The sequence below is a fragment of the Tamandua tetradactyla genome, chromosome 9 (genome assembly GCF_023851605.1).
Source record: "Tamandua tetradactyla isolate mTamTet1 chromosome 9, mTamTet1.pri, whole genome shotgun sequence".
Taxonomy (NCBI): Eukaryota; Metazoa; Chordata; class Mammalia; order Pilosa; family Myrmecophagidae; genus Tamandua; species Tamandua tetradactyla.
The window spans coordinates 113,375,462-113,402,928 of NC_135335.1; the positions used below are offsets into that span (position 1 = coordinate 113,375,462).

Here is a 27,467-nt window from a genome sequence, read left to right on the forward strand (position 1 = left end):
GTCTTTCAAATGGAAGAATCATAATAAATTAATATCTGAAGTTTGGGTTTTTATGTAAGTTCGGTATTTTTTCCAAAATATAGCTAAAGCATGTCTTTTCTTAGCAAATATCCCAAGACTTGATACCTTCAAGAAAGTATACATGGAATAAAAATTTTAGTATCTAGTATTGGAGAGACTTAGTAGAAATTAGAGCTTTTTATAAAAAAGTATGAGTCTTAAGTCTTATCTTAATTGATTTCATTTGTTCTTTACTTACCATCTCAACTTCCTAAATATTAAGAACCACTGCTTCTGACGGCTCTTCAAGAAACTTACAGGCAGATCATGTTCAACAGACCTGTTTAGAGAATTCACATTCTTATGCTTTAAATATAAACCTGCACCTTTCCTTTTATTAATCACCATGATCATTTCCTTTATTTACTTTTTTTTTTTTACCCCCAAGCTCTTGAATTTCAGAAGAATGTGCCAAACTGCACTACTTTAATATCATGCCCTCTTTTTAATGAGTAACATAAAAGTTGGACATAAAGTGACTTTTCACTGTGACATTTACATCTTCTTCCTAATTTTAAGTGTCTCTAGTTAATCCACCAATTAATTCGTGCCTGAAAGCTTGTTCCTAAATTTTTGGTAATGCTGCCACCAGGTGGTATTAAGGCTTCATCTATCCCAAAGTATCATTATTTTGATTTGAGTGAAAAATCACTTGGTTCCTGAACTTTTCAATTCCACATCAAAAATTTAACAGAATTGTTAGACCTAAAAACATTCATTGCCAGGTATCTTTTTTGTCCCTCTCCCCCTCCTCCCCAATTATTTACCCCTATCATTGCTGTGGTACTGGTGATGTCTTCCTGTTAAATATAGGCCACAGCATACAACAGTAGTTTTCCCCGGTACCTATCTATTGTTGACTCTTTGTACAAGATTCATACCTTTCAAATGGTTCATGTAAAAACTTAGTATTTGTAGAGTTAATCAGTGAGATTATATGGCTCTATACAACCCCTTTCAATCATACTCACTTTCAATATGGCAATATTATTCATAACCCCCCTAATGAATTACCATCACTTCTGTCCATCCTCACACATTGAAGTTCATCCTCATTAGGTAACCACTCACCTATCTAGCTTTTATGTATCTCTAGGTCCCCTATATTTTGTATTATAAGGCTCTGAATTTACTTTTAACAGGGTCATATTAGCAAAATCATAACAGTATTAATCTTTTTGTGTATGGCTTATTTCATTCAGCATTATGTCCTCAAGGTTTACCCATCTTGTCATATGCTTCAGAAGCTAGATACCTTTTTTAAAGCATGGTTTGAAATACTAGCAAGATACAATCTGATATTTATTTAGTCTTTTCCATACTTTATTCTTTTAGAGAAGAGTAAGTTAACTTCTTCCCTATTACCACTTTGCAAATTGAGAAATATCCCAACATTATATAAAAAGTCTTTCTCTTAGCAATATTAGTTCATGCTTATCGTTTCAAAGCCACTTTCTAGAACAAATGATCATTCAAAATGCTTTCGTGAGAAAGTTACAAATTTAAAAAGCAAGAGTTTCACTTTTCTCTATATAAATTTTAGCTCCCTTTCAAAACACAACTGCATTATTTTAAGTGAACCTAAATTGCAAATACAGAACGTTATTTCATCTCCATATTGCCATGCAAATCACTCCCTATCTGATTTTATTTTCTTCTTTCTTCTTAACCCCAGGACAAATATAGCATTTTAAATAGATTACTAGTGGATAGGTGATTCAAAAATGAATTCTTCTTTACAGTGATTTTAATATTTTATTCCTATCTATACTAATCATGTATATGCAATGCAAATAATGGCTTTTGGTGGTTATAAAACATTACAGAATTATAAACCAGGACTACATACTTGACAAATCTGCCTTACAATAAAGTATATAATAATATTTCGGCTTAATACAGAAATTCAGAGCTATGAGGCAAATCCTCTACTGAATGTATTTAAAGCATCTCTCTCCCCTTAAATCTGGCAGTTCCAGGGGAAATTAGCACTTTGTTAATTAATGATTAGTGAAAGAAAACAGTAACAAATAGTAGTAGGAACCTAAGAAAAACATTCTTAAAAATGAAAGATCACGTAACTATGTGATGGTATTGTGAGCCACTGATTGTACATGATGTATGGAATGCTTGTGTGTGAAGATTTATTAATAAAATATTTTAAAAAATAGATCATACACAAACACTACTATTAAATACCTTATAATCATATTGGAGCATAGGTTTAAACACAATTTTTAACTTGTATTCAGTAATATGCTAAGAATGTGAATTACAAAGTTAAGCAAAATTAATAAATAATTCACAAGGGAAGTAGGTTCCTATGTAAATGTTACACTTGGGGTTTTTTTTTTCTTTTCCAATTACCTAGTAGAGAAAACAGTTCAAAGTCTCACAGGCAAACACAACAGCTGTTTTATTTTTCACAGTTTAGTTGAAATACGACAAATATTAAATAATTTAATTTAGAAGTATTATGTGCACAAACTATACTTGTAACAGCATGACCTTGTACTTGGAAAAATAATGGATGAAATATTATATATACTTATTTACACTGTGCCCATAACATTGATGGGCTTTTTTTGTTAATGCTTTGTTTTCTAAAAGCTATGTTGTTTTTAAATAAACAAAAACACATTTGAAAAGATGAACCAAAACAGTGCCACCTAAGGTCACATCTTACAGACATCCATGTCCTTAAGATAAGTCAATTAATAAGATTCAACTTCATTCTAGAATATGAAAATCATTAAAAAGACATGAAATCTCAATCTAGCCGTCATAAAATATAATAAATTGTGTTTTCGTAAGAATAACCTTAAAAACTGAAAACCAGTAAAGAGCACAAAAGTTCTAAACTTTTACTCAGAACACTGCATAATAAGAGTGACATAAACTTTTTGAACGTTTCTTCTTTTTCTTCTTTAGACATGTTATTCCTCTTTAACTTTTCAAGGCCTTGTTAAGAAGCACCTTCATCACATTTTAGTAAGATAAATGCACTTATTTGGGGAAAATGTTTTAAAGTAACTGATGTAATAAGCATTTTCCACTGTTTAAGTGACTCAAGGTAAAGGTAATTTCCTACTTAAAGCAGACACTGACTCCAATTCACTACATTTTTACCTGTAGTCACTAGGGATGTGATGTTTTTAAAAGAAACACTACTAAGTACTTTGCATATGTTGAAATATAGAAGGACCAATTTAGAGCTCTGACCTAGGAAATTATAGTTAAGCCTAGGTTCAGCTCTGGAAATGGATCTTTCATAAGTGAAAATGAACTAGAACATAACCTAACTTTCACAGTTTTATTTTTAATTGTTGTTCAATACAGTACTAATCTGACAATCAGGCCTAGTTGTATAACATTTTATTATCTCTTACCATGTATTATACAGAATGCTTTAGGAGAAAGTTTTACTGAAACACTATGTATAAAAAATTAATTTCTAAGTATATAGCTTATACTTCTTAGCATTAAATATATTCAGTTACCCTGAATATAAATGTAAAGAAGTCCTGTTAGCCAGAGATGCAGTTGGGTTCAATTTCATTAAACCACTACCATTTTTGCTAGTACAGAATGCCAAAATTTAGTCAAAAGGCAAGTAAATGAAGCTTTTCTTCACAACAGAAGTTCCATTAGGCACTCAGCTGACTATTCTTTTTTCATTGAAAGAATAAACCTCCACTTACCCTTTCTCTGTGACTACTTCTGCCCCAATATATGGGTTATATATAATCTGAAAAGCTTAAATAACAAATTTACTTTTTAAAAAAAATGTAAATTTCAAAAATTTCTATTCAATCTAATCTTCTGAGTCAGATATTTAAATTTCCCCCACAGAATAATTTTTGGGAGCAATATTGTACTGAATTCCCAACCCAAGATTCTTTTTATATACATACCCTAAATTAACTACTATCTTTGAGATGTAGAGTTTCTTACAACATATTATGTGCAAAATAACTCTTAACCATAAAACTTAAAGCAACTGCGACATTTAAAATCAAGCAACATCCAGTACTCCAGCAGCCACCAGGTGCCGTGAAAGCCAGTCCAACCCTTCGTGAAGTCCCATACCACTTCGAGCATCACAGCCCTGAATATACCAGCTACGGCCACAGCACAGTTTATGGAGACTAAGAAGTTCTTTGATCTCTTCTACTGAAAGTGCTCCAGCAACATCCTGAAAGATAAATACACATCATCATGTTTGTATGCATTCAAATGATCATATTCCTAATTATTACTATTTCTATAGAAATTTGCTGATACTATTCTAAGAGAAGCTTAAACAAGAATACAACCCAGATTCACTTTTGGATAATTATTCTGAGATTAAAAGAATAGAACAAAATTAAGAGTTTTTGTTAAAATGATTTATTTATATATACACTGCTTGAAAGAAGAGTCTTATGATGAAATCAGTAAAGACCATCCACCCTGAAATATACTGCCTGAGTCATCACAATAAGGCATCAACTTTAAAAACAATACATGCATACCATAACAAATGGTTTATACATAGGGTATACATAATGAAGACTTCATTTCTCTGTCACCTTCAACTCTTCCCCCTACTTCCCCAGAAGCAATCACCAGTAAAAATTTTCACACATTTTTCCATAAAATTTCTACGTATATTCATGCAAATAAACAAAAAAGCAAACTATTATAAACTAATACACTCAGCCTTACTTAGGAGTAAAGACAAGCAAATAAGCAAATAAGTCATGCAAACAGGCACATACTCTGGACTGTTCTGTACCTTGCAGATTTTTTTTTTCATTTACACATCTTTTCATTATCAGCACAAGCAAATTATCCACATTCTTTTTAACATTTGAACTGCTTTCCACTGTTCATGTAGCATAATTTATTTAATCAGGTGCATTTATTTAACCTGGCCATTTAGATTGAAGTCATGCACTATTATGCTATTGCAATCACTATATATATATATACACACACACACACACACACACACATATATCACTAATCCGCAAAATTATCCATAGGATAACCTTAGAATATTTGTCTGCAGGATACACTGCTAGAGATAGAATTGCAGGGTAAAACATTGTAATTTATCTAAAACCTTTACAGATATTGCCAAGTTGCCCTCCATGCAAACTTAACAGCCACACCAACTGTTGTATGTTGAGTCTCTGAGGATTATCAAACATTTTTTTCTTTAACAATCTGATATGCAGAAAATGGTACTTCACTTTGGCTTATTTACTTGTCATTACTCATTAGTAAGGCTGAATGCATCAGCCCTTAATAGTTACTCTTTTTCTTTATTAAGGAGAAATTCTTTATTCTTCATCCTACACTTTCCTATGTTGTCTACGCTCCTTTCTCTATTTCATCCTCCTAACACCTTAGACACAAGATGTAAGATCTATAGCTACTCCTTGTCCTTCATCTTCCCCATTCAGTCACCAAATTCTAACTGTAGCTCCACAAAGTCTCTTCAATCTGCTTCTACCTTTCTACTCCTCGAATTCAGGATCTTAACCTTTCACTCCTCAAATTACTACTTATGCTGGCTTGAAAGAATTATGCACCCTAGAAAAGCCATCGTTTAATCCTGATCCAATCTTGTGGGAGCAACCATTTCTTTTAATCCCTATTCTTTTAATCCCTATTCAATAATATAGGCTGGAATCTTTTGATTAGATTATCTTTGTGGAGATGTTATGGACCCAGTTGTGGGTATTAACCTTTCGATTAGATGGAGATGTGACTCCACCCATTCCAGATGGGTCTTGATTAATTTACCAGAATCCTTTAAAAAAAGAAGCATTTTGGAGACAGGGACAGAGCCACAAGAGAGCCATGCGAACCATAAGAGCCCAAGCAGCTACAGACCTTTGGAGATGAAGAAGGAAAACACCCCCCGGGGGAGCTTCACGAAACAAGAAGCCTGGAGAGAAAGCTAGCAGATGTCATCATGTTTGCCATGTGCCTTTCTAGTTGAGAGAGAAACCCTGAACTTCATTGGCCTTTCTTGGGTGGAGGTAACTCTTGTTGATGCCTTAATTTAGACATTTCTATAGCTTTACTTTAATTTCAACATTTTCACAGGCTTAGAACTGTAAATTTGCAATAAATTCCCCTTTTTAAAAGCCATTCCATTTCTAGTATACCGCATTCCAGCAGCTAGTAAACTAGAACACTACTGCCACATTATATTTAATCTCCCAAATTCTAGTCCCTCCCACTCTGATTTATTCTACATGCTACCCCCAGAATTAGTCATAAAACATGGACATGATCGTAGCGTCTCCTTCTCCAAAAGTCTTTTATGAGTCTCCTTTGTTCACAGAATAAAACCTAAATATCTCAGTCTGTCTCTCAGACCTTCACAGTTTTAGATTTTCACCATCCTCTCACCTGCCCATCATATGTAGTTCTGCCTGATGTTCCCTAAAAACACTCATTATTTTCTCTACCTATAAGGTCCTTTCCTTCACATACTGAGTCAGTCTTATCCATAATTAAACATTTAATCAAAACCTACTTTTTACAAATCTTACAAGATGCAACCTTTAGAACTACTCTCTTTCTTCTAAATTTCCATAAAACTTTGTTAATATTATTGAAGTTACTTACCAGTCTTTTTTGTATTAGAATCTCATACATTTACATATATTCAGACATACACACAGGAACTTCTGGCTAGTATTAACTACCTTATTTCTTTCTGTAAACTCCAAGGAGGTACCCAACACAGCATTTTTCACAAAGAATGGACTCAAAACACAGCAGAAATTTCATGAATATCTACAGAATTGATTCTCTTTTGAAATCTTTCTAGTTACCTTATGATATGGAATGCACAAAACTACTAAAATAAGTATTCTGAGATATAAACGGATTACCTGTTTGTTAGCAAAAATCAGGAGCAAAGCATCTCGGAGCTCTTTTTCTGTTAGCAACTTTGCAAGTTCACTGTGTGCTTCACTAATTCTGTCTCTATGGCTGCTATCAACAACAAATACAACAGCTACCAAAAAAAAAATACATATATATATGTGTGTGTGTGTATACATACACACACACACACACACACACACACACACACACATTTAGTCACTTGCTATGTTTCAATTAATGGATCAAATATTTTTAAATGCTTATATTATTATATTATGGCTAGGGTTTGTCTACTGTCACTATTTTCACGTTAAAGCTACCTAGTATGTGTAGGAGCACATAGCAATAATGAAAGGTTATATTCACTTAATTCTGCTACAATTCAACAGGTATAATCTCAAGTATGCATGCAACTTCAGACATTTAGTTTTCCCTCTATAACATGCATGCCAAACACACTATGCTGTGTTAATCAATTAATGTTTTTTTCAGTTAATGAAAATGTGCTTCTCATGATCGTCTACTTACTAATGCTACTTGAGCTTTGAATACTACTTCCTTTATGAAAAGACAGACTTTCAAATATAAAAATATCACCATCTTTATCTCTCCATTGTATTCTCTCTAGGTTAAACCATCTGCAGCACTTTCAACTATTCTTTATATTCAAGATTACATTTTTCCTCATTAATCACTGATTAGTACTGAACTTAATATGAAAAATAAAAAAAAATCAAGTCTTTATCTAGGTGAAAGGTGAGATGACATATGGGACGAAGAGAATGAACATAAGGTTCATGTTGGGGTATAGGAAACAAAAGTATACAATGGGGGGACCTAACCAAATGTTCTAAAAGCTAAATGGAATATATGTGATATAAACATAACTTGGTCAAAGCAAGCCAAGTCACTTTTTTTTCAGATAATGAACATTTGGAAATAGAAATGAGGGAGTAATTGAGATTTTTTATATTGAACTGAGCAGTCATATATGATAAATTCAACTCAGTACTTACTATATGACCAGAGATTATTACTAATAAGTAATATGACCATATGACCACTAATAATTGACTTTAGCTGTCAAGAGAGACGCAATAAGCACTCTTAAGTGCCTACATATCTAAGTATGGTTTTTATGCTATAATCATGGTTTTATCATGAAATAAACCAAAAATACATCTTCTAGTCTTTACACCTCAATTTTAAAAATGTTAAGGCTAGCCACCAATATTTAAATGTACTGATAAGTATTTAATCAATGTTTAAATATCAGCTTTGCTAGTTAAATTGGTGTACTGAAACCTGGAATCCTAAAAATCTGACAAATTAAAATGTCATATTTCATTCTTACCTTGTGTATTGAGATAATAATGTTTCCACAATGGTCTTAATTTGTGTTTTCCACCTACATCCCAAATTGTGAATTTTAGATTTTTATATTCTACCGTTTCCACATTAAATCCTGTTTTTTAATAAGAAAAAAAAGGTACTTTTATACTGCACTTATATTTATAATGAGTGACACACCAAACACAGGCAACCCCCAGGTATAACTGTGACTTACAAATTACCTGCATATAACAATATCTATTGCTGCCCAATGAATTCCACTCCTAATAAATCTACATGGGGAATCTACACCTTTAATAAGCGCTAACCTTCTAAACCTCCACCAGGTTCCTTAAGACCTTGGAAGGAAAGTACCTGCCCGTTCTACCCTACTACCACCTCCACAGCCCTAATCCTCAGCCAGGGTCACCAATTCTCTAGTTCTTCCTACTATTCCACAGATACTCTCATTCTTACTATTCTATTATCCACATTTCAGTTCCACAGCCACTGAAATGCTAGAGTCTTGGAACAAGGAAAGAGCCCACCCCATGCCAGATCTACAGGTAAATCAGACCCCCCCGGAGAACTGATCTGTAATCTAGGGTTTATCTATAAAATGCCCGTTAGAGTAAAAAGCAATACTCATACTTACCAATTGTTGGAATGGGCTGCATGAACTCATCCTGTTTTAATTTAAACAAAATAGTAGTTTTTCCAGCACCATCTAATCCTAAAGTAACAACTCGAATTTCCATTTTTGGTCCAATGTGAACTCTATTGTCCTACAATTTAAAATGGTTTTTAAATCTTGTTATTTTGACACAGAATTAGAAAGTATTAGCACTTATACTATTCTCCTTATTTACAATGTAACTTCATTCTTTCCTCATTTCCACCTCATTCTTCAACCCACTGTAATCTGAGTTGTATTCCTCCACATCCCTTGAACCTGATCTTCTCAAGATAAATACTCCCCATTACTATCTCCTTAGTATAACTGACCATCCTCATCTTTTTATAGATTAAAAAAATACACACACACTTAATTTTCCCAGCTTTTTTAGCTCAACTGGGTCTTCTTAAAAAAAAAAAAAAATTTATGCTGTACTGAAAAAAGAACAAAATAAGGGGAAATACATAAATTAAAAATGAAAATTGCTGCTTACTTCCTGGTAATACCCACTGTTAACAATTTGCTATATATCCCTGCACACACTTTCCTATGCACACAATGACCAACACACATAAACTAGACAAATATACTTTAAAAAAAACTACTTTAAAAAAACCATACACATATATACTAAAACTAAATTTCTTTACTCAATAGTTATTATGGAACCCTTTCTTTTCAATACATACAGACCTTTTTTTTAATTGGCTTCATTATATTCCATGAACCACAATTTAACCCATCCCCAACTGATAGATGTTAGGTCATCTCTAATTTTTTGATATTACAAATAACGCTGTAATGAACATTCATGGTACCAAATTTAAATAGATTCTTGCAAGGGCTAATTTTAAAATATATATGTAAAAGATCTTAGAATAATTTCTGGCATTAAGAAAGGCTATACAAGTGTCTGCAATTATTACTTTGCTTCTCTTTTAAAATTTTTTTTTTTTTTTTGCATGGGCAAGGCACCAGGAATTGAACCCAAATCTCTGGCATGGCAGGCAAAATTCTGCCTGCTGAGCCACAGTCACACCACCCTTTGCTTCTCTTTTGAACAGTATTTTCTTGGCTTTTACGGTATCACATTTTTCTAGTTTTCACTTCACTTTTTTTAATGTTCCTTCTCTTTCTTCACATACTCTTTTTATCAACCTTTTAAACACTGCTATTCTTAAGGATCTGTAAAAGGACAACTTCTCATACTAACTCATTTACTCCCATGAACTTCAATTACCAACTATATAATGATGGATCCCAAATCTATACCTTTAGTCCAATATTAAACCTAAGAAAAAATTAACTACCTGCTAGATACCTCTACTTGGGTGTTCTATTCCAATACATTCAAAATATCCAAAACGAAATATCATCACATGCCCCCTTTCACTTCCTTCCATCTTCCCTAGCTCAGGAATACCACCATCTAGGTAGGTGGCCATCAATTTTGCCTTCTCTCTTTACCTCACCCTTCACAAGCTATCATTCAATTACTAGCCATTACCCACCTACTATCTTCAATCCATTCACTTCTCTATATCCCTATTGTAACTATGACCCTCATCACCTTTCTATATTGGATTATTTCAACGGCATTCTAACTGGTCTCACTTGTCTTCTAATAACTTTTAGAGAACTCTTAACCACCAGTACATTTTCCAAAATAATGATCTTTCTAAAATACAAATCTGATTGTGTCATTTTACAATGAAAATCCTTCAAATGGTAACCTTTAAAAATAAAATCTTAGGATGCATGGGTGGGGTAGAATGCTTGCCTTCCACCACGGGAGACCCAGGTTTGATTCCCGGACCGTGCACCCAAAACAATAAAAAAATGAAAAAATAAAATAAAACCCTAACTCTTTTAATGGTTTCTAATAGCAGTCTTCAAATGCTATTATTCCTATATACCTAAAAAAATTCTGAAAAATAACACCGCCTCAAATTTTTTATAAGTTTAATAGCTACAAAAGATACAGTTTTCAGCACAGTATAAATACTGATGATTTTTAAAATATGGTTGTCAGTTTTAAATGTATCCAATTGGATCTAACTTATTTATTACACATCATAGTATATATGAAATATATATAAAGAACTCTTCTATAATAGTAGGAAATTTTGTTATTCATTTTTTATTTTAAAATTGTATTTCCATGCTATGTCCTCTACAGAACTTTACCTTAAGCAATTAATACGGCGATTTTTATTTAGAAGACTTGAATCACCCTATTCTTCACAAAATATTTACAAAAATGAAAACTTAAAATTTTGAACTACCAGAACCTAAGTTTTTAAAAAACTTCTGTCTGTGTTAACGCTGTAACCAATTCTGTATTAATGAATCTAAACATAAATATACTGCCCATTTTGGTAAATATTAAACATAAAACAAAAGTTCACAAAGACGAATTTTACACGGACTTCAGGTTGACCACAGTGATGGCACAGAATGCTCCAGGGTGCTGATCCCCCACAACATCTTTCAACAATAGCAAAAACTGGCAGAATCATCTTCCTCAAAACTCTGGAAAAGAGCTAAATGGTTCCTGAAATTAAACAAGTGCCAAATCAAGAAAATGCACTTCCAAAATCAACAGAGGCCCTTGGGCCCATACTGGCCCTAATTCTAACCCCTTCCTAGCAGTGCAGAGACAGCCTGTGCTCCCAGTACAGGTCACTGGCACTGTTCCAGAGGGAGTAGAGTAGCCCCAAGGAGCATAATGGGGATCTCTGTGTCGGTGCCAGTCTACTGGGTGGCAGTCTGAAACACTGAACCAGAAAACTCTGGCTCATCCTTCCAGAACTTGCTCTGCAGAGAGAAGCAGCTTGCTAAAAAAGCTGTAGCAGTATAAGAAACAATTAAGTCAAAGCAGCATGGGACAAAGGATTACTGGTTTTAAGAGATAATAATAAAGCATCTTGGATGTATGTTGGGGGCAAGGAGGAGGTGTCTACTTCAAGGCAGTAGAGTAAACATTTGGATTCTATAAATGAGGGGATTCCTATGACCACAGGAGAGAGAGCAAGACCAGGAAAAAACACAAACTAAGAAAAGACAAAGTGGAACCTGGACTTCACTTTTGCCTCTAGCTGATCTTAACAGGAGCCAATTCAGAGCCAATTTGCAAAGACTGAAAGGTTTTTTGTTTTACTTTTTTGTTTTGGTTTATTCGTTTGGTTAGTTTCTGAACTCAAAGAAATCTGTTGTATCACTAGCTAGATACAAGAAAAAAGGAACAGACAGCTGGGAGACTAAATTCCAGAGCTGACACATTAAAATATTAAAATGCAGAGCATGCAACCAAAGATTACAGGACAAAGAAACAGGAAATGATGGCACATCCAAGAAAACAAGAAAAAAATTCAGAAACCATCAACCAAGAAGACCAGGCTTTATACAAAATAGACGATGACTTCAAAAAAAAAGATACTCAGTATGTTCAAAGAACTGAAGGAAAACATAACAAGAACTACAGGATATCAGGAAGAAAATTCTGACAAACTTGCTGGCCCCTCCCCACCCTCGCAAAGTAGGGTGAAGCCAGCTTGCACTACTGTTCTAGTTTGCTAGCTGCCGGAATGCAACACACCAGAGATGGATTGGCTTTTAATAAAAGGGGATTTATTTTGTTGGTTCTTCAGAGGAAAGGCAGCTAACTTTTCACTGAGGCTCTTTTCTTACGTGGAAGGCACAGGATGGTCTCTGCTGGTCTTCTCTCCAGGCCCCTGGTTCCAACAACTTTCCCCGGGGTGACTTCTCCAAAGGCCTGGGCTGAGCTGCAAGTGCTGAGATGAGGAATGCCGAGCTGCTAGCAGTGCTACGTTGCAATCTCTCATTTAAGCACCAGCCAATTAAGTCAAACGTCACTCATTACAGCAGACACGCCTCCTAGCTGACTGCAGATGTAACTGGCAACAGATGAGGTTCACGTACCAAGGTTCACGTACCATTGGTTTGTGTCCGCAGCAACAGGACTAGGTATGCTCACCTGGCCAAGTTGACAACTGAATCTAACTAACACAACTACCTTGGCCCTGTTCCACAGGAAGCAGACTGGGTCCTTGTGTGCCTAATGGAATGCATATAACACAGTTTCAATCAATCTGATGGAAGTCTGAGGGTATAAGCTGGGGAACTTACTTGTCTTGCCCCCTTAACATTTGTACTGAGAGCAGAGAAGCAGCTTATAGACAGTTATGACAGTGTGAGAAATAATTAAGCTGAAGTGAGAGGGTCAAAGGACTACCTACAGTAAGTCACAGAAGAGAACATTCAGGAGGGGGTGAAAGAATATTTCAAAGGGAATGTGATGGGTCAGTTTAGGTGTCAACTTGGCCAGGTGATGGTGTCCAGCTGTCTGTTCAAGCAAGCACTGGCCTAACCATTACTGCAAGGCTATTTTGTGGCTGGCTGATAAACCAGAAGGCTGATTTATTAAATCATCAGTTGATTTCATCTGTGGCTGATTACCTCTAGATCAACTAAGGGTATGTCTTCCACAAACTAGAGAATCCAACCAGCTATATTTGATCCAATCAGTTGAAGACTTTTAAGGGAGAAGAGAGAAATTTCACTATTTCTTCAGCCAGTGAGCCTCTCCTATGGATTTCGTAGAGACCCTTCATTGGAGTTGCCAACCTCACAGCCTGCACTATGGATTTTGGACACTTGCATCCCCACAGATGCATGAGAAACTTTTAGAAATCCTATTTACAGATACCTCCTGTTGATTCTGTTTCTCTAGAGAACCCTGACTAATACAAGGAGTAAAGGGGGTGTTCAATCGAACCCCTGGAAACTATAAACAAGTGAATTCCAAAGGCCACCAGCAGGCAGGCTCCATGGATCCCTGTAGGCTCCGATAAAAGAGGACCCTGCATTTTACGTATATCTTGGGCTGATCTTAATAGAAGGGCTAAGCTCTGAAGGAAAGCAGAAGCCAAAGAGCCAATTTGCAAAGACTGAAAGGTGCTTTTTGCTTTGTCTTAATTGTTTTGATCAGCCCCTGCAGTCAAGAAAATTTGTCATATCACTAACTTGATACAAACTTAAGGAACAGACAGCTAGGAAGCTAACTCCCAAAATTAACACTTTAAAATACTAAAATATACAGTGCACAATAAGAGATTATAAGACAAGCAAACAAGAAATGACGGCCCATGCAAAGAACAAGATAAAAATCCAGAAACCATCTGAGAATGGGGAGAAATTCAACTTCCCCAAGTTGAATTCTTAATATTCTCACAAGCAGTATGGACAACCAAAGCTATAGGCTGAGCCCCCAGTCTTGGGGTTTGTTCAGAGTGATGCCCCGATGAATCCCAGAGTGATTCGATCAGTGAGTGGAAAAGTATCTGCAAAGCCCCCTTCGGGTAGTGGTGAGAACGGGGAGAAATTCCACTTACCCAAGTTGAATTCTTGATATTCTCACAAGCAGTGTGGACAACCAAAGCTATAGGCAGAACCCCAGTCTTGGGGTTTGTTCATATGAAACTTAACCCCACAAAGGATAGGTCAAGTCTACTTAAAATTTAGGCCTAAGAGTCACCCCCAAGAGAGCCTCTTTTGTTGCTCAGATGTGGCCTCTCTCTCCAGCCAACACGACGAGCAGTCTCACCACCGTCCCCCTCTCTGCATGGGACATGACTTCCAGAAGTGTGGCCCTTCTTGGCAATGTGGGACAGAGATCCTGGAATGAGCTGAGACTCAGCATCAAGGGATTGAGAAAAACCCTAGAATGAGCTGAGAATTAACATCAAGGGATTGAGAGAACCTTCTCAACCAAAAGGGGGAAGAGCAAAATGAGACAAAGTGGCAATGGCTGAGAGATTCCAAACAGAGTCAAGAGGTTATCCTGGAAGTTATTCTTACGCATTAAGTAGATATCACCTTGTTGTTCAAGATGTAGTGGAGAGGCTGGAGGGAATTGCCTGAAAATGTAGAGCTGTGTTCCAGTAGCCATGTTTCTTGATGATGATTGAACAATAATATAGCTTTCACAATGTGGCTCTGTGATTGTGAAAACCTTGTGTCTGATGCTCCTTTTATCTACCTTATCAACAGACGAATAGAACATATGTAATAAAAATAAAGAATAGGGGGGAAAAATCCAGAAACTATCAATGAAGATGATCAAACTTTGTAGTTACTGGAAAAAGATTTTTTAAAAATGATCCTCAAAAAGCTCAAGGACATAAAGAAAAACAGGGAGAAAGAACTAAAGGATATGAGAAAAAGAATTAATGACTAATATGATAATTAATCACTTAGAGATTCTCAATGGAACCAAACAGAAATACTGGAGTTGAAGAACAAAAAAGCTGGAATTTAAAATTTTATACAGGGTTTCAAGGGCAGATTAGAGGTGGCAGAAGAAAAAAATCATTGAACTCACAGACAAGACAACCGAGATGATTCATGCTGAGGAGCAAAAAGGAAAATGAATCATAAAGAGAGAACAGAGCCTCAGAGACTTGTGAGACACCATCAAGCATACCAATATACATATTATGGGAGACCCAGAAGAGAACAGAGAAAGGGGCATAGGAATACTTACAGAAATAATGGCAGAAAACTTCCCAAATTGAAAGAAGAACATGAATACGCACATTGAAGAAACCTAACAATACCCAAATGGTATACATTCAAAGAGTCCCACTTCCAGACAGAATATTCAAACCTTCCAATGCCAAGGACCACAAGAGTGTTTTGAACATGTAAGAGAAAAGTAATGAGTCATATATAAGGAATCCCAACAATATTAAATGCCAATTTCTCATGAGAAATCATGGAGGCTAGAAGGCAGTGGGACAAAATATTTAAGATGCTGACAGAAAACAATTGCCAGCCGAGATTTACACATTTGCAAGACTTTCTTTCAAAAATGAGGAAGAAATTAAGACATTCCTAGATAAACAAAAGCAGAGGGAGTTCATTACTGCTATATCTGCCCTACAAGCAATATTAAAGGGAGTTCTTCAGACCTGAAAGGACATTATACAGTAGTTCAAAGAGGCATAAAGAAATAATAAACAAACAATATATAAAATGAAAAATAAAAAGAACGAACTCTGGTGATGGTACTTACATGAGTAATTATAAATTCCAATACTATTATATTGTATTTTTTGGTATGTAACTCCACTACTTACTACTTACAGGTGCTAAAATGCAAAGGCCTAAAAAGTAATGATAAATCTATGGTTTTGAACTTATAATGTATAAAGATATAATTTGTGGCAAGTACAAAAAAGGAGGGCAGAGATTGAGAGGTATAAGGACTGTGTATGTATATTTTAATTCAAGTTAAATTGGTATTAAAGCAAATGTGATTGTTATAGATTTAGGATGTTAAACTTTAACCTCATGGCAACCACAAAGAAAATATGTGAAAAATACATTCAGAAAGAAATGAGAAGGGTCTCAGAATGCTCAGAATGGTACAATACAAAAAAATCCAAATAAATATGGAAGTAGACATTAATACAAGAATTGAGGGTCAAAAAAGGTATAAGGGGCAGGCCAGGGTGGTTCAGCAGGCAGAGTTCTCACCTGCCATGCTGGAGACCTGGGTTCATTTCCCAGTGCCTGCCCATGTTAAAAAAAAAAAAAAGTGTAAGACTTACAAACACTAAACAGCAAAATGGCAAAAGAAAAGTGTATAATCAGTAGTTGCTTTACATGTAAATGCTTTAAACTTCCCAGTCACAAGGCAGAGATTGGCAGAATGGATAAAAAGCATGACCAACTATGTTTTTTTTTTTTACAAAAGACTCATCTGAAAATCAAAGACATAAGTAGGTTGAAAGTGAAAGGATGGGAAAAAATATACCATGCAAGTAGGAAACAAGAGAGAGGTGGGGTAGTATACTAGTCACAGATAAAATAGACTTTAACTCAAAAACTGTTATTAGGGACAAAGAAGTATCTTGTACATAAAAGGGACAATTCAACAAGAAGACATAATTATCAGTATATATCAGTATATATGCACCTATCAGCAGAGCCCCAAATATACGAAACAAAATATTGACAGATTTGAAGGAAAAAAATAGATGGCTCTTCGTTAACAGTAGATGTCAATACATCACTTTCAATAACCGATACAACATCTACAGAATATCACTAAGAATACAGAAGACCTCAATGGTACTCTAAACTACCTAGAACTAACAGACATAAGTAGAATACTTCACTCAAACCTCTCTAGTGCACATGGATCATTCTTCAGGCTAGATCATATGGTAGGTTATAAAATAAATCTCGATAAATTCAAAAATACTGAAATCATACAATGTATCTTTTCCAACCGCAATGGAATAAAGAAATCAATATCAAAGGTAAAAATGTAAAATTCACAAATATATGAAAATTAAACTATACTATTAAATAACCTATGGGTCAAAGAAGAAATCATTAGGGAAATTAGGAAATACCTTGAGGCGAGTGAAAATGAAAATACAACATATAAAAACTTATTGGATGCAGCAAAAGCAGTAGTGAGAAAGAAATTTATAGCTCTAAATTTCTAAAACAAAATATCTCAAATCACAGGCCTTACCTCAAAACTAGAAGATCTAGAAAAAGAACAAACTAAACCCAAAGCAAACAAAAGGAAGGAAATAATAGAGATTAGAGAATTAAAAAAAAATAGAGAATCAACAAAATTAAAAGTTGGTTCTTTGAAAGCATAAATAAAATCAACAAATCTTAGCTAATCTAACAAAGAACAAAGAAAGGACAGAAACAGCTAAAATCAAATGAAAAGGGGAACATTATTACCAACCCAAAGAAATAAAAAGGAGTATAAGAGTATACTGTGAACAACTGTATACTAATATATTAGATAATCTAGATGAAATGGACAAATCCTAGCAACACAGAAACTACCTACAGTGACTCAAGACGAAAGAGAAGATGAAAATAAACCAATAACTAGTAAAGAGATTGAAATAGTAATCTAAGACCTCTCAATAAAGAAAAGTCAAGGACCAGATGGCTGCACTGGTGAATTTTATCAAGCATTTCAAGAAGAACTAACACCAATTCTGCTCATACTCTTTCAAAAAATTGAAGAGGAGGGAACATTACCTCATTTATAATATGAAGCAAAATCCACATTCATACCAAGGACAGATAAAGCTAACCATAAGAACTGAAAATTACAAACCAATATCCCTTATGAATATAGATGTAAAAAATCTTCAACAAAATACTAGTTACTGAATCCAACAGCACATTAAAAGAATTATATACTCCAATCAAATAGGATTTATCCCAGGTATGCAGTGGTGGTTCAACATTGAAAAAAAATCAAGTGATGTCACAGACCACTTAATGTAAATGAAGGTAAAAAACACAAGATCACCTCAATTGACATGGAAAAGGCATTTGACAAATGTCTTTTCTTTGATAAGACTCAGAAAAGTAAGAATCGAAGGAAACTTCCTCAACATGATAAAGGGTATATATGAAAACTCAATGACTAACATCATACTCAGCGGTAAAAGACTGAAAGCTTTCCCTCAAAGATTTGAAACAAGACAAAGATGCCAACTGTCACCACTGTTATATTGTACTGGACATACTACTTTGAGCAATTAGGCAAGAGAAAGAAAAAAAAAGGCATCCAAACTGGAAAGGAAGAAGTGAAACTTTCTGATTGCAGATGACAGGATCCTATATATGGAAAATCCTGAAAAGTCCACAACAAAGTTCCTGGAACTAATAAACATTTTCAGCAAAGTGGCAGGGTACAAGATCAACATGCAGAAATCAGTAGCATTTTGATAAACTAAAAATGAACTATCTGAATAAGAAATCAAGAAAAAAAATTCCACTTACAATAGCATCTAAAAGAAAAAATATCAAGGAATAAATCTAACCAAAAATGCAAAGGATTTGTACACAGAAAATCTCAAAACATTGTTAAAAGAAATCAAAGAAGACCCAAATAAATGGAAGAGCATTCTGTGTTCATGGACTGGAATACTAAATATTGTCAAGAAGTCAATTCTACCAAAAGTGACTTACAGATTCAAAGCAATACAGAACAAAATCCCAACACACTTCTTTGCAGAAATGGTAATGGCTACCATCAAATTTACACGGAAATGGGCAGGTCACGTGGCTCAGCAGGCAGAGTTCTTGCCTGCCATGCCAGAGACCTGGGTTTGATTCCTGGTGCCTACCCATGCAAAAAAAAAAAAAAAAAATTGACATGGAAGGGCTCTACTCCTTCAACCTCTGCTGCTCCATCTGCAACCCAGAATGAAAGCTGGGGAAGAACCCACATCACCCAAATCCTCCAGCCGCACTGCCCTGAAGAGTGTAAATGTTCGCATTTGCCAAGCTCACCTGCACCCTTACTCTGTCCTGAGTTGGATGCGGAGTTTCATTCAGACCAATTTCTGCATCAGTGTTATCTCAACCAGAGGATAGGACTGAGGAAGTTCTACAGTGTTTAGATGGGCCCAAATTGGTGTGTCTCAGCAAACCCAAAGGGAGTTTCAGACCAATGTAAACAGCAGAGACATTAATACTGCTATTATTGATACAGTTGCTGCAACAGGAGTGGCTGGCTCTGATGCTAATCTTTGGTAGCCTCATCATTAGTTATGCCAGAAACCCTTCACTGAAGCACAGCTGTTCTCATATTCTATCCTGGGATTTGCCTTCTCTGAAGCTATGGTCTCTTTTGTTGGACGGTTGCTTTCTTGATTTTGTTTACCATGTTACAAAAATCACTCCTTAAAACGTTGGTATTCATATTATTTACAGATAAAATTCTGTATAATTTTACTGTGACTCTAAAAATTATAGTATTGTTGTCATGGAAATGTACATTATTTTCAAAGTTATTTCATTAAAGATGAAAATTAAAAAACAAAACCAAAAACATTTACATAGAAGGGTAAGGGCCCTGAATAGCGTACATAATCTTGAAAAAGAATAATGAATTTGGAGGACTCACACTTCCAATCTTAAAAATTATTACAAAGATATCGTAATCAAAACAGTATGGGGGGAAAAAAGTATGGTACTGGCACAAGGACAGGCAATTAGATGAAAGGAATCAAATTAAGAGTTCAGAAATCAATCCTCATGTTTATGGCCAAACGATTTTTGACAAGAGTGTCAAGTCTACTCAATGGGGAAAGAACAGTCTCTTCAAGAAATGGTCCTACAAAAACTGGATGTCCCTATACAAAAAGAATAACGATATACTTCATACCATATACAAAGTCAATTCAAAATGGATCAAAGATCTAAATATAAGAACCAAAATTATAAAATTCTTAGAAGTAAACATGGGGAAGTATCTTCAGAATGTTGTGTTAGGCAATGGTTTCTTAGACTTTATATTAAAAGCATAATCAACAAAAGAAACATAGATAAATGGGACCTCATCAAAATTAAAAATGCATGACCATCAAACATCTTTATTATGAAAGTAAAAAGACAATCTATTCAATGGGAGAAAATATTTGGAAACTAAATATCTGATAAAGATTCAACAGCGAAAATATGTAAAGAAATTCTTAAACCTAAACAACAGAAAGACAAAGAACCCAATTAAAAAATGAGCAAAAGACTTGAATAGACATTTCTCCAAAGAAGATATACAAATGGCCATAAATCACATGAAAAGATACTAAAACATCATTAGTCATCAGAATATAGATTGATGGAAAAGTTTTGGCAAGGGATGGTTATAATGGCAGTCCAAAATTGTGAACATAATTAACAGCATTGAATTAAATATCTGAATGTGATTAAAAAGGAAACTTCAAGGTTTCTAAAATAAAAATTAAAAAAAAAAAATCCATGGAACAGCACAACACAGTGAACCCTATGTTAAACCTTGACTATAGTTAATAGTACAATTATAAAAATCTACTCTCATCACATTAATATAAGATGTTAATAATAAGGTAGCAAATGGGACTGCTGTATTTTATGCATGAATGTTCTGAAAATCCACAACTTTTCTAATTATAAAAAGAATTATATAGACATTTATGCTGCAACCCAGAAATTCCACCTGTACATTGATAAATATATGAAGAGACACATTTGTACTAGGCTATTTATCACAGCAAAAGACTAAAACATCCCAATTTTCCACCAACAAGGGACTAGCTGAATAAAACATGGCATATCTTCACAATAAAGTACCTTGCAGTAGTAAAAAGGAATGGGAAATAACTTTTTACACTACTGTGCAGTGAGATCTAGGATGTACAGGTAAATGAAAAGAGCAAGGTGGAAAAGAGAGTGCAAGGTATTTGATTTTTAATTGTGAGAAGTGTGGATACAAATATATAAACATTTCTCCACATTTTTTTAAATGTAAGAAATAAAACTTAAGAAAATATTCTAGTTTGACTGAACACCTTAAGTACTTGGAATCTCAGGTAGGACATGAGATTTTGTTGGTTTGTCCAGAGTGATGCCTCAATGAATCTCAGAGTGATTCAATCAGTGAGTGGAAAAGTATTTGCAAAGTCCCCTTCGGGGAATGGTGAGGATAGGGAGAAATTCAACTTCCCCAAGTTGAATTCTTGATATTCTCACATGCAGTGTGGACAACCAAAGCTATAGGCTGAGCCCCCAGTCTTGGGGTTTGTTCCTATGAAACTTAACCCCACAAAGGATAGGTCAAGTCTACTTAAAATTTAGGCTTAAGAGTCACCCCCAACAGAGCCTCTTTTGTTGCTCAGATGTGGCCTCTCTCTCCAACCAACACAACAAGCAAACTTACCACCCTCCCCATGTCTATGTGGGACATGACTCCCAGGGGTGTGGACCTCCCTGGCAACATGGGACAGAAATCTTAGAATGAGCTGAGACTCAGCATCAAGGGATTGAGAAAAACCCTAGAATGAGCTGAGACTCAGCATCAAGGGATTGAGAAAACCTTCTCGACCAAAAGGGGGAAGAGCGAAATGAGACAAAGTGGCAATGGCTGAGAGACTCCAAAGTCGATAGGTTATCCTGGAAGTTATTCTTACGCATTAAGTAGATATCACCTTGTTATTTAGATGTAATGGAGAGGCTGGAGGGAACTGCCTGAAAATGTAGAGCTGTGTTCCAGTACCCATGTTTCTTGAGGATGACTGAATAACGATATAGCTTTCACAATGTGACTGTGTGATTGTGAAAACCTTGTGTCTGATGCTCCTTTTATCTACTTTGCCAACAAAGGAGTAGAACATATGGAATAAAAATGAATAATAGAGGGAACAAATGTTAAAATAAATTTAGTTTGAAATGCTAGTGATCAATGAAAGGGAGGGATAAGGGGTATGGTATGTATAATCTATTTTTTTCTGTTTTCGTTTTATTTCTTTTTCTGTTGTCTTTGTATTACTTTTTCTGAATTGATGCAAATGTTTTAAGAAATGATGAATATGCAACTAAGTGATGATATCGTAAATTACTGATTATATATGTTGATGTTTTAGTTCATTTGTTAAATTTTTTTAATTAATAAATAAATTTAAAAAAAGAAAATATTCTAAATGTTTTTCTGTGGGCAGGCAGAAAATAGAATGAACAAGACAGAGAAGTAGACATCTCTGAATCTACCTTGCTTTGTTGATTTAACTCTGGACCATTTACATTGTTCACAAAAGTATTAAACAAAATTAAATCTTTCAAGAAGTCCCCAGAAATAGAAAGTAAAATGAAACATGAGCCCTTTTAAAATGGGTGCAATTAATGTTTGGTTAAACATTTCAAGAATAAAAACTAAAAACACTGTTAAAACATTTTTGAAACAATCTGGGAAATTTAACTATTAATAGGATAGCTGATTAAATTAAAGATTTTTTCAAATTTTTAGGTGTAATAATGATATTTTGGTTAGGTTTTCCAAGAGTCCTTATCTTTTGGAGATAAACACTGATATATTTCACAGATGAAATGATATGATGTTGGGATTTGCTTAAAAATAACATGAGATGGAGAGTAGAGAGCAGATGGGGAAAAGAATAGATGAAACAAGTTTTTAATTGTTAAGGTTAGGTGATGGGTTCTGTAAACCCACAACTTCTCTAAAAAAAAAGTGATGGATTCAGTATACAATTCATTCTATTTTCCACTGATAAATAAACCTAAAAAAATCCTATACTCCATGAATTTCCTAATTGTCTCTTTAAATCATTATCATGGAATGTAAATCAATTACAATTTGTCAGAGAACATACCTAAAAATGAAGTATAGTATGTTACCTTTGTAAATGTGACAGGAATGCTGGCATCCAATTGAATGTGATCTGCAACTTCTGAAAACTGCTGTTGCTGTTTCTGTAATGTTTCCAGTAACCTTGTAATTTCTTGTTTTGCCAATACAACTCGACAATCATCCTATAGAAGAGACCATAGTAATTCTCATAAATTTTTTGTTAGAGAAATAAGCTAAAAAGAAACTTAAATCACCAAAATTTAATAACAACTCATTCAACATCACAGTAATCAGAGTTAACTTAAACGTAAATTTGACTAGGATGATACTAATTAATAATTTGAAGGCCTATCAGCAGAAGAAAGGGTAAATAGAACCAAACTACATATGATACAAATTTCACAAATAGAGAAGACATGATACAAAGAGTTCTTACTATGATTCCAATCATATTAATTACCATATAGGCAAAAATAAAATATGCATTAGAAGTCAGGATGATGATTTACTCTTGTTGGGGAATACAGATAGGGAGGATGAGAAGGGCTTCTAAGGTGTTGACAATGTTTCTGGATGCTGGTTACATGGTAATGTACAGGCTGAAACATTTCTGCATACATTTCTGTATTTATGTTATAGTTATACTTCTATAAAAAGTATGAAATATAATTTAAGGCATACATATATTGGTTTAAAAACAAAAAAGGACTAAAGGTCAAACTTTGAGAAACACCACTCTCATTCTATATCCCCTGGCTCTCTCCTCAAAGTCAAATACTTTCCAATTTCTTGATATATATACAAATACATTCTTCATAAGAAAGAGATCCCCCAACAATACAAATATGTATGCATATATATAAATATGTATGTCTCTTTTTGCTCACTGTTGGATATCCATATTAGCTGAGAGCAATTTCACTAAATACAGATGCTGATGCAACTGATGCAGTTGCTCAGTTCAGAAACCTTGAAATCATTCCTGACTTTTTGCCTTCTCTCTCCCTCATGTCCCACATGCAATCTGTCAGCAAATCCTAAGAGATTCAGAATTTGGTCACTTCTAGCTCCCATTATCTGAGCCACACTATTAACTCCTCCCACCTGAAATTCTGCAACATCCCCTTAACTATAGAACTCCCTCCTTGCATCTTTGCCTTATTTCAGTTTATTTTTTACACATCAGCCAGAGTGATCTTTTAGCAAGTAAGATCAAGTCAGTCTTCTGCTCATTAAGTCTAAAATGGCTCTCTATTTCAATCACTGAAGGTCTTACATACAGTTAGTTCCCCATTACCTCTCTGATTTCAGCTCCTATAACGCCTTCCCTTGCTTACTTTACTCCAGCCACAGTAACCTCTTTTGTTATTCCTAGCACACACTAAGTATGCTTCCCTAAGGTTTCTGCTTTAGCCATTTCCTCAGATGGAATGGTCTTTCCCCATATTAGGCCTTGAACTAATTCCTACACCTTCTTTGAATATGCATAAATCTCACTTTCTCTCAATCCTGCTTACTTTGACTACTGTAATTAATAATGCAATCTCCTATACCCCTCCACATTTTCCTTTTCCCGTAGTTCTTATCACTTTCTAACATACTAGATAATTTACTTATGTATATATGGCTATTGTTTATTATCTGTCTCCTCATTAGAGTGCTAGTTCCACAAAATTACACTTCTTTTGTTTTGCTCACTGATATACACCATATACCTACAATGTATGTGACACTGAATAAACAAATCCTCAGTACTTAACATAATGCTTACAACTTTGAAGATGCATAATTTATGGGGAAAGGATGATTTCGTTTAGTTCTTAAAAGTATTAATGAATTTGTAGATGTTATATCCATACTTCTGGTTAATTATTTCTGTAGCAGAAACTTTTATGAACATTGGATGGGGTTAGAGCTCTATGGCCATAAATCAGAACAAAACTATAGGTCCATCTGAAGAATGAAACCAGGACCCCAATACCATTTACATTAACATAGTGAGATAATCAATACCATAACATTAACAATCACCAATCACTGTGACACACGCTTCAGAAACTCCAAAATGCATTTAAATATGTCTGTAAATATGAACACACTTTTTCATAAAATAGGTATGAGTAAGAAAATGCTTTAAGGTATTCAAGTAAATACAATTTCGGCCATAATTCAGTTCTGATTTTGCTGTGTACCTTGATTACCCATCCTGAGCTGTAAAGTATTTATTGAGCACTTTCTATCAAAGTACAAAGAATACAGAGATACAAAGATAAAAAAGATGAATTCCCTTACCAGTTAGAAGGACAAACAAGGATGTATACTGTATCATTCAAGGTCAAATCCACAAACAAAAAACACACCAGTTATTTGAACAGAAAGAACTTAATATAGAGAACTGTTAACTAGGTGATGTTATTAACTAGGGAAGTGATAGAGTAAAAAGAATTCTGAGGTATCACAGAGGTCACAACTAATAGGAAACAGCTATCACCTCCAGGGCTGAGAGGAAAAAAAGGGAAAAGTTAGAATTATCAAAACTTAAGAAACTTATATGAGGAGCCCATATGAACTGAAACTCAGACCTCTAAAGAAGGGGCTCTCCTCAGGTAAGGAGTGATACCCATAGGAACCCACAAAAAGTAAACAGAAATCTCCATCCCAGCTTGCAGCCTCCCTCTAGTGTTCTATTGCAGAGTCTAACACGAGGTCAGCTGCCAAAACAAAAAACTGGCTTATACAGTTCCAGCACCAGCATTATAAAGGAGAGGATAAAGAGTAGAACTGGAGCTAAAAGGCAACTTAATAAATGACATCAACACCAAGTGTTATATTTCAATGCAATACTAAATAACAATTCAATACTAATGGTTATAGGCTCATATAAGCCTAATCAGATACTTGATGAAAGAGAAGACACTTTACAATGGTAAAAAGTTTAGCTCTACAATGATCTGAAATCAATAAAACCATTAGCAGTTTCTTAATTAAGATAAAATAAACTGCAGTTAATCTGGAATTCTGAGGGGAAAAATTACACTTACATTCCTACTCATGTAAGAAGATAAGAATCACACGTGAGAATGACTTATATTTTTGTCAAAATAACCTTGAATCTAATTTATTTTTTAAACGATGGTGTATACTTATGAACAAAGGTTGTGCTGCTACAAAAAGGAACAAAGTCGTAAGGCATGCAACGATGTGAATAAACATCTGGGACATTTTGTGAGGCAAAATAAGCCAGAAACAAAAGAACAACAATGGTATGGTCTCCTTTAGAAAATGCTTATAAGAAAACAGGGACCTAGATTGTAAGCTTTTATAGCAGACACATTAAGTCCAGGCTGGTGAATTTTATATCTGGATTTTTGAGAGGCTGTTTTATATATTCTGACATTTAGAGATAAGAATAAAGCCGATGAGGTTGGGGTTAAAGTAATTAAGAACACAGGGGTAAGGAAGACAGTGTCTATATTTTAGAACCACACACTCTTTGAGAACAAAGGAAAAAAGGTTTATTTGGTCTGGAACTGAAATTTTCTGAAGCGCATAATCTAACTCAACCTATCTGTAGAACTCATTTGAACAACCGAAACACAGGGAGCCCAGAATAAAAAAGAGGTCTTTTAATCCTGTATAGCTTATTGTAATGCCTGGATACATCCTAGAGTATATTAAGCAGATAATCAAAAAGTATTGACAAAGTCCTTTGAGGGATGGGAGAAAGAATATGGAACTAATAAACCTTACCATCAGGGAATCCTCTGATACTGTGTCAAAATTTAGGGACACCAAAATCAATAGGCCATACCCTTAATCCTGAGGTTATTCTTGTGACACTTATGAAGGTAGCAGAGAAGCTTAGATTATTTATAGGCATGCCTAAGAGCTACTTTTGGAGGAACTCTTTTGTTGTTCAGATGTGGCCTCACTTTCTCTAAGCCCAACTCTGCAAGTGAAATCATTGCCCTCCCCTGCTACATGGGACATGATATCCAGGGATGAAAGTCTCCCTGACAACATGGGAGATGACTCCCACGGATGAATCCAGCCCTGGCATCATGGGATCAACAATTCCATCCTGACCAAAAGGGGGAAAAGAAGTGTAACTAATAAAGTATCAGTGGCAGAGAGAGTTCAAGTAGAGTCAAGAGTTTACTCTGGAGGTTGCTCCTATGCAAGCTTCAGTAAGACCTTGCTACCTGTGCTGGTTTGAAAGGATGTATGTACCTTAGAAAAGCCATGTTTTAATTTAAAACCCATTAAAGGCAGAATATTCTCTATTCAATGCTGTATGTAATTAAGTCATCT

General features: G+C 34.8%; 1 protein-coding gene and 1 pseudogene across 2 annotated transcripts in view; one reads left to right on the plus strand and one right to left on the minus strand.

Moving 5' to 3' along the window:
- The window catches only part of TRIM23 (tripartite motif containing 23), a 62,582-nt gene that overhangs the window by 4,852 nt on the left and 30,263 nt on the right, over nt 1-27,467 (minus strand). The window contains exons 7-12 of one of the 2 annotated variants that reach the window (XM_077117309.1): nt 23,204-23,338; nt 8,939-9,068; nt 8,306-8,416; nt 6,957-7,081; nt 4,150-4,255; nt 260-340 (exon numbers count right to left, since the gene is read on the minus strand). In XM_077117309.1, coding sequence (XP_076973424.1) covers nt 315-340; nt 4,150-4,255; nt 6,957-7,081; nt 8,306-8,416; nt 8,939-9,068; nt 23,204-23,338 — 633 coding nt within the window. In that variant the 3' untranslated portion in view covers nt 260-314. Of the gene's footprint in view, nt 1-259; nt 341-2,452; nt 4,256-6,956; nt 7,082-8,305; nt 8,417-8,938; nt 9,069-23,203; nt 23,339-27,467 lie in introns of those variants that run through there. The other variant, XM_077117308.1, reaches the window with a different exon arrangement.
- Nucleotides 19,302-22,820, plus strand: LOC143646385 (ATP synthase F(0) complex subunit C3, mitochondrial pseudogene; annotated as a pseudogene).